Source organism: Rattus norvegicus, chromosome 4 (assembly GCF_021556685.1).
Source record: "Rattus norvegicus strain SHRSP/BbbUtx chromosome 4, alternate assembly SHRSP_T2T, whole genome shotgun sequence".
Lineage (NCBI taxonomy): Eukaryota > Metazoa > Chordata > Mammalia > Rodentia > Muridae > Rattus > Rattus norvegicus.
This window is the reverse complement of record NC_141537.1, coordinates 123,528,002-123,537,086: the sequence shown is the minus strand read 5'-3', so window position 1 is coordinate 123,537,086 and position 9,085 is coordinate 123,528,002. Positions and strand designations below refer to the sequence as shown.

Here is a 9,085-nt window from a genome sequence, read left to right as displayed (position 1 = left end):
TATAGAAGAGAGCAAAGATTCCCTACTTAAAAGGCCAGTAAATAACTTCAACAAAACCATAGAAAAAAACTTCCCTAACCTAAGGAAAGAGATGCCTATAAACATACAAGAAGCCTACAGAACTCCAAATAGATTGGACCAGAAAAGAAATTCCACCAGCACATAATAGTCAAAACACCAAATGCATAAAATAAAGAAAGAATATTTAAAGCATTAAGGGAAAAAGACAAGTAACATAAAGGCAGACCGATCAGAATTACACCAGACTTCTCATCAGAGACTATGAAAGCCAGAAGATCCTGGACAGATGTCATGCAGACCCTAAGAGAACACAAATGCCAGCCCAAGCTACCATATACAACAAAACTCTCAATTAAGATAGATGGAGAAACCAAGGTATTCCATGACAAAACCAAATTTACACAATATCTTTTGACAATACAGGCCTACAAAGGGTAATACATGTAAAACTCCAAATCAAGGAAGGAAACTACACCTGAGTAAAAACTAGAAAGTAATCTACTTGTAAAAAAACAAAATAAGAGATCCACACAAACATAATTCCACCTCTAAAATCAAAAATAACAGGAAACAGCAGTCAGTATTCCTTAATATCTCTTAACATCAGTGGACTCAATTCCCCAATAAACGACATACACTAACAGACTGGATACAGAAAGAGGACCCAGCATTTTGCTGCATACAGAAAACAGAACTCAGTGACAAAGACAGACACTAGGTCAGAATAAATGGCTGGAAAACAATTTTCCAAGCAAATGTTCCCAATAAACAAGCTGAAGTAGCCATTCTACTATCCAATAAATTCAAATTTCAACCAGAAGGTATTTAAAAAGATAAGGAAGGACTTCATATATACCAAAGGAAAAATCCACCAAGATGAATTCTCAATCCTGAATATCTATGCTCCAAATACAAGGGCACCTACACTTATGAAAGAAATCTTACTAAAACTCAAAGCACACATTTCACCTCACACAATAAGAATGGGAGACTGTAACACCCCACTCCCAGCAATGGAAACAGAAACTACACAGAGACACAGAGAAGCTAACAGAAATTATGAACCAAGTGGATTTAACAGATATCTATAAAACATTTTATCCTAAAACAAAAGAATATACCTTCGCAGCAACTCATGGTAACTCCTCCAGAACTGACCATAGTAATCAGTCACAAAACAAGCCTTAAAAGATACAAGAAGATTAAAATATTTCCATGCATCCTATCAGATCATGATGGACTAAGGCTGGTATACAATAACAAAAAGAAAGAAAGAAAGAAAGAAAGAAAGAAAGAAAGAAAGAAAGAAAGAAAGAAAGAAAGGAGGAAGGAAGGAAGGAAAGAAAGAAAGAAAGGAGGAAGGAAGGAAGGAAAGAAAGAAAGAAAGAAAGGAGGAAGGAAGGAAGGAAAGAAAGAAAGAAAGAGAGAAAGAAAGAAAGAAAGAAAGAGAGAAAGAAAGCCCACATATACATGGAAGTTGAACAATGCTCTACACAATGAAAACTTGGTCAAGGAAGAAATAAAGAAATTAAAGACTGTTTTAGAATTTAATGGAAATGAAGGCACAACAAACCCAAACTAATGGGACATCATGAAAGCAGTGCTAAGAAGAAAACTCATAGTTCTATCATCCTGAGTGAGCTAACCCAATCACAGAAAGACATACATGGTATGCACTCACTGATAAGTGGCTATTAGCCCAAATGCTTGAATTACCCTAGATGCCTAGAACAAATGAAACTCAAGACAGATGATCAAAATGTGAATGGTTCACTCCTTCTTTAAAAGGGGAACAAGAATACCCTTGGCAGGGAAGAGAGAGGCAAAGATTAAAACAGAGACTGAAGGAACACCCATTCAGAGTCTGCCCCACATGTGGCCCATGCATATACAGCCATCCAATTAGACAAGATGGATGAAGCAAAGAAGTGCAGACCGACAGGAGCCGGATGTAGATCGCTCCTGAGAGACACAGCCAGAATACAGCAAATACAGAGGCGAATACCAGCAGCAAAACACTGAACTGAGAATAGGACCCCCGTTGAAGGAATCAGAGAAAGAACTGGAAGAGCTTGAAGGGGCTCGAGACCCCATATGTACAACAATGCCAAGCAACCAGAGCTTCCAGGGACTAAGCCACTACCTAAAGACTATACATGGACTGACCCTGGACTCTGACCTCATAGGTAGCAATGAATATCCTAGTAAGAGCACCAGTGGAAGGGGAATCCCTGGGTCCTGCTAAGACTGAACCCCCAGTGAACTAGACTGTTGGGGGGGGGGGGAAAAGGGGGGGGGGGGGGGGGAGGGGAACACCGATAAGAAAGGGGAGGGGGGAGGGGGATGTTTGCCCGGAAACTGGGAAAGGGAATAACACTCGAAATGTATATAAGAAATACTCAAGTTAATAATAAAAAAGAAAAAAAGAAAAAAAAACTCATAGTTCTGAGTGCCTTCAAAAAGAAACTAGATAGAGTAAACACAGGCAGCTTAACAGCACAACTATAAGCTCTAGAACAAAAAGAAGCAAATACCACCCAAGAGGAGTAGAAGTCAGGAAATAACCAAACTCAAGGCTGACGTCAACCAAGTAGAAACAAAAAGAACTATACAAAGAATCAACAAAATCAGAAGCTGGTACTTTGAGAAAATCTACAAGGTGGACAAACGCTTAGCCAGACTAATCAGAGGCCACAGAGAAAGAATCCAAATTAACAAAATCAGAAATGAAAAGGGAGACATAACAACAGAATTGGAGGAAATTCAAAAAATCATCACGTCCTACTACAAAAGCCTATATTCCACAAAATTGGAAAGTCTAGATGAGATGAACAATTTTCTAGACAGGTACCAAAGTTAAATCAAGATCAGATAAACCATCTAAACAGCTCCATAACTCCTAAAAAAATAGAAGTAGTTATTAGTCTCCCAACCAAAAAAAAAAAAAATCCCAAGACCAGATGAGTTTAGTGTAGAAATCTATCATCCCGTCAAAGACGACTTAATACTAATACTGTCCAAACACTTCCGCAAAATACAAACAGAAAGAACACCAGCCAGTTCCTTCTATGAAACCACAATTATGCTCATACCTAAACCACACCAAGTCCCAACAAAGAAAGAGACGTCAAACCAAGTTCCCTTATGAATGTCAATGCAAAGATACTCAATAAAATTTTCCCCAACCCAATTCAAGAAAACATCAAAACGATCATCCATCATGATCAAGTAGGCTTCATCCCAAGGATTCAGGGATCTATCAAAGTAATCCACTGTATAAAGAAAATCAAAGAAAAAACACATGATCATCTCATTAGATGCTGAGAAAGCATTTGAAAAAATTCAACAGCCCTTCATGATAAAAGTTGGAAAGATCAAGAATTTGACGCCCAAAACTAAACACAGTAAAAGCAATATACAGCAAACAAGTAGACCCAAATGCAGGAGTAGGCCATGCTTGATAATTGGACCCTCTTCTGAGTATGGGCTATAGGTCCATTTGTAAGGATCTTTATATTACTGTATGTAAACTATCTAGGGGAAGGATCAAAATTGCATGTCATTTCTGTCCATATAGATGTTACAACTTCCTGACTCCATCAGTGAGAAGGAAGGTGGCCATTCAAACTCCCTGGGAAGAGGAATCCAGTTCAGGGTTGGTCTCGGGCAGAGTTATGTTCAAGCTGGCTGACTGCACAGCCCCGAACTCCCAAGTCTTCCTTTACTTCTATATTTTCTTCAAATTCATTTTTATTGTCTACCAAGAGCTGGAAAGCTGGAAATCACAGGGCAAAGAACCAAGATTTCTAGGATATAGGTTCTCTGTATGTTGAAGAACTATGGAAGAATCAACCTGTCACTGTGTAGACTTAATCAGAAACATGGAAGCTCAGAAAGGCACCAGAGGTCTCACTGTTAGCTGATGAATTATGCAGTAGAAGTTTAGTTTGTATTCATTTGCCTGAGGAGAAACTTAGCAAGTTGGTTTGACCACATTGTGTCCCTGTCTAACTTGCAGATGTGTCAAGGAAGCTCAACTAAAAGTTTGGACCCAGCTCTCCTAGGATGGCTGTTATCCAAAAAAGGAGAGTCATCTCAACAGGTAAAATGTTCCACTGGGATGCCACATGTCCCTGTTCTCCAGTGGGAACTTGTCACTGAGAGCCACTAAAATTACAGGCTGGAGATATGTCTTTAAGGCTCCCTTCACCTAGGCCTGCGCAGGATCTCCTCAGACTCAGGGTCCACCTGGCCTGCCGCTTCCATGTAAGTGCCCAGCACTGCAGCACAGACTCAGAAGGTGGTTGGATCCCAGGCAGGCTGTGGGGGGAGGAGCTCTGGAACCGCATGGGGAGTTTCCGCACCTGCCATGGTGCGGCTGAGCTCTGAGGGCCCCTCAGCACAGGGCACTGTGCTCTGCATCAAGTGCATTTTCTTCCTAGGATATTCCTTTCCTTAAGGTGCTGAAATTACTTAATTTTTAATAGGACATCAGTTAATTTTAATTTCAATATATTTTTCTGATGTAAGTACCAAACTTACTTTGTTATCTATAAATTGTATGGTGTAATTTCTAGCGGTTTTCAGAAGTGATCTTTTGTATGCATGTTGAAATGAAGTCCTGTTTTATTTTCAAATGTAAACAAAGGCACTTAATTTTGCTCCTTTGGATTGTATCATAAAAGGAATATGGTTGATATCTAGACTTCTAGAGTATGAATACTTAGAAGTTCTAAAATCCTTGAAAAGAAACAGGTTGTATGTTCAAAATTCACCTAACAGAGGGCACTTGCTGACCTTTATAGACTGGAATTTCTTAAGAGTCTTTCCATCTCTGTTTAACTTCACAAATTATGTCAGTCCTTATTCTCATTCTGCCTGGTGGAGTGGTCACCTGAGTCACTGTGCTGATGAGGTCACAGGACACAGATTGTTAATAAACAGTAAACTCAGTCCTGATGGATATATTTGTGTTCATTCATCATTTTCTGTGTTCTAGTAATTAAATAAGTATCCATTATAATTCTCTGATACTAGAAATGCCAGACAAATGAAATGGAAGGGAGCTCAGAGCTATGTAGCAGCAAAGCAAAGACTCTTAGGAGGCATCACTGGATGAGGAGGGAAGGAGGTTCTGCTGCAGCACTGTGTGGGGTCCAGTACTGGTGGCTGGGGTCTGTGCCATGATGCTCCTCCATAGTATCCGTTCCTGCTGTTTCTGGAGGCTTATTTAGAAATGCCAGGCAACATTTGCACTGCCAGTCTGAGCCCGAAGACACAGCTACAAAGGCTTTAAGATTTGAAAATACAGTTATTACACAGTCTTTCAGAAACAGTTGCCATCCCTCATTTCAAGGGCAGTTCATAGTTTGTCCAACACATTCCCACAGTTCATTTATTTCTGCCATCTCTGGAAAGAGCACTGGAATCTGCTTGTTGGTGGTTTTCCCTTGTCAGAACTTTCTCCCTAGTGTCTTTCTAGGTTTAGGGTTTAGGATTGTGCCAAATGTAGATATCCTGACTGAGTAACCTCATCTCCAAGCCATTGAAAATATCACCTACCAAACTCCTCTATTTGATGAACCTCTGGACCATGTGTTGTCCATGATTTAGGTAACTGTTGAATAACACAAAGGCTAAAGACAAGGCTTCCTTGATTCAGGCTGTACAGGGAATTTCAGTTTTTCTGCCCCGAGCAGTCATAATTTTCTATTGACTTGAATTGAGAACTGTTTATGTTCCTCTTTGCCAAGTCTTATTCCATACAGGATTCCTTTCCTAATCTGCCCAAATGCCTTCCTTCCCTTTCACCCAGTGCAGCTTTACCTAATGGGATCTGCTTCAGAAATCAGTGACCTTTCCAGGTGCTATGTACACTAGGTACAGAATTTCATGTCTCTTGAAACTAGCCTGTCTTGTTACATTGTGCAAAACACAATCACAGTGCATGCTACAATATACCATCTCAGGCCTGTCACAGAATACTCTCTCCAGCCCTCTGTACATGAGTGTCCCTTAATTTTGCAGATCTGAGATGCTTGGTCACCTCTCCTGGTCTCCTAATCCATACACAGTCAAGAGGGTATGAAATGCTGAGACACAGCTGGGAGGAGAAAGGCTAAAAAATCCTTGTGGCTTGTATCTGAGGAGGGTTCATATTCACCCAAGTATTTTCATGATCATGTATCAGTTCCTGCTTATAGGTTCCTGCCTTGAGTTCCTCCCCAACCACCATGGATGATGGATTATTATCAGTAACATGCAAAAAAGGCTTTCCTCCCCAGCATGGATTTGGTCATGGTGTTTTTTTAAGTCAGTGTCTAATCACGAAACTGTAGCATTTCAACAAAATATAAAGGACTTGGATGAATACAAACTTGTAGTTGGCATATCAGGTAACTGGAGAAGAATCAAATATCAATTATAGAAGGAGGGAATGTAGACTCCTACAGAGTCTGTCTTTCAAGGCTGAGTTGGGCTGTTTCCCTTTAATACTGTAATAGGGGATAATCCCAACACTTTTCATTGTAGTTCTATTTCCCCTGACTTCATATGCTAAAGGCAAACATGCAGTAAGCTACTGCTGACATTTGCCCACTTTGCTCTTCTCTTAGAGGCAGTTCTGGACAGAGATTAGAAACATGGAAGATGCCACATCAGAGTATTATTCAATGGCTGAATTGTTCACCTGAGCTCTCTGGAAAGGAATCCATCCCAATATTCTGCTGTATTGTAATTTTTATCTTTTATCTTCTGCTTCAGGCATGGATGGAGCTGACACATCACTACGATCTGCCTTGTTTCTCCCTGAGCACATATATAAGGCAAGGCATAAGAAAACCAGCAGGCGAAATATTCACAGAGACCTGCTTGTGCTGGAACACTGCAACGTTTGGTGTGTGAACAGCATGTTCTTACATAACTAGTGTCCACCTGACACAGGCACATGGCTGTGTATATGGTCAGAAGGAGGTGACTGGAGCTCAGCCTTAGATTATTTAAGATCACACTTGAAGAAATGGAAAATTGTGGGTGGAATGAGAAACGTTAAAATTCACAGATCACAATTCCCAACATTTGCTATGAAAATATATTAAGAAATTTGGTTTTACTATAAATAGAGTAAAGAAAGCCCCAAACAGAAAAAGTGCATACCCAATCCATGAGACTTCTTTCAATTGTAAGGACTTACCGATCCTCCTCATTCAAACTCACCCAAAATAGTAAAACTCTGTCAGTAATGTTCCTGACAATCAAGATGTTCTGGATGAAAACCAAGTAAGATGCTAATCCCACTGCAGAAAAACCAACACATACTAAATAAGAAATACAAACTATGATGTGTGCAGTATTTAATGCTGAAGACGCTCACACACTGACACAGCCATGATGAGACACAGGATTGAGCCATGGTTCAGCTCAGGATGAGTTAGAGCAAGAGGATGATGTGTGGGGTGTGAGGTGAAGCTGAGGTCTTCATTGGAATAAGGTGAGGGGAGCAGTGTTGTCAAGGAGTGATGAGTGAGATTCTGCTCTTTTCTCCTCAGCCACTGTTCTCATATACGATGAATAAGTACAGCAGACTCTACACTAATTCTAACATAAGGAATACCTTTTTCTCTGAAATAGGTATTGGGATTGCAGCTAACAGCCTCCTTCTTCTCTTCCACATCTTCAAGTTTATTCGTGGGCAGAGGTCCAGACTCACTGACCTGCCCATTGGTCTCTTGTCCCTAATCCACCTACTGAAATTACTGATGATAGCATTTATAGCTACAGACATTTTTATTTCTTGGAGAGGATGGGATGACATCATATGTAAATTCCTTGTCTACCTGTACAGAAGTTTTAGAGGTCTCTCTCTTTGTACCACCTGCATGTTGAGTGTCCTGCAGGCCATCACCCTCAGCCCCAGAAGCTCCTGTTTAGCAAAGTTCAAACATAAGTCTCCCCATCACGTCTCCTGTGCCATTCTTTCCCTGAGTGTCCTCTACATGTTCATTAGCAGTCACCTCTTAGTATCCCTCATTGCCACTCCCAATTTGACCACGAATGTATTTATGTATGTTTCCGAGTCCTGCTCTATTCTACCCATGAGTTACCTCATGCAAAGCATGTTTTCTACACTACTGGCCATCAGGGATGTATTTCTTATTAGTCTCATGGTCCTCTCAACTTGTTACATGGTGGCCCTCTTGTGCAGGCACAGGAAACAGACCCGGCATCTTCAAGGTACCAGCCTTTCCCCAAAAGCATCCCCAGAGAAAAAGGCCACCCATTCCATCCTGATGCTCATGAGCTTCTTTGTCCTGATGTCCATCTTGGACAGCATTGTCTCCTGCTCAAGAACTATGTTCCTGTATGATCCAACATCTTATGCTATCCAAATTTTCGTGAGCCATATCTATGCCACAGTCAGCCCTTTTGTGTTTATGAGCAATGAAAAACATATAGTTAACTTTTTGAGGTCCCTGTGTAAGAGGGTAATAAATGTTTGAATCTTCATTGATGGGCAATATTCTTTAAGAAGAGCCAATGTAGCAGTCTCAGAACTGTCAATCATGGTGTGCTCTCTATGTGCTTTGCAACTTATGAAAATGAATTGTGCTTCTGTTAAAATGATTTACTCTAACCCATGTAGTATCAAACATGTAACAAGATTGAACCACATACCCATCAAGATATGAAGAGCATTTTTATATTATTTTATTTCTCAGAGAGTCTTTAAAGGTGTCCTGTGAGGTGGCTTTTGCAATCATGACCTTAGATGTTCCACACTGTATGTGTGTGGCCACTTCTAATATTTTTGATATTTTGTTTTTCTGTTATATATATTTTGACAAATTGGAGAAACATTTTTGCCATAAGTAGTGCTATGATCTAGAAAGAAAATTAATTAGACATATAACTTTCAAAAAAGAGCTGTGTGCAAAGAGCACACAGTAACTTGTACAGAAATACTAAAAAATATCAGAATTTAATGTTCCCAGGATTTAAAATGGAAGCAACAGTCTAGAATAAACAGAACAAATGCCCAAAACACAGCCTCTGCGTGGTGTGGAAT

At 40.1% G+C, this 9,085-nt stretch overlaps 1 protein-coding gene across 1 annotated transcript; it reads left to right on the top strand.

The window, feature by feature from the left end:
* Window positions 1-7,538: 7,538 nt before the first annotated feature.
* Window positions 7,539-8,519, top strand: Vom1r94 (vomeronasal 1 receptor 94). The gene is given in 1 exon segment (NM_001008915.1): window positions 7,539-8,519. A coding segment is annotated over 1 exon segment (981 nt).
* Window positions 8,520-9,085: the final 566 nt, after the last annotated feature.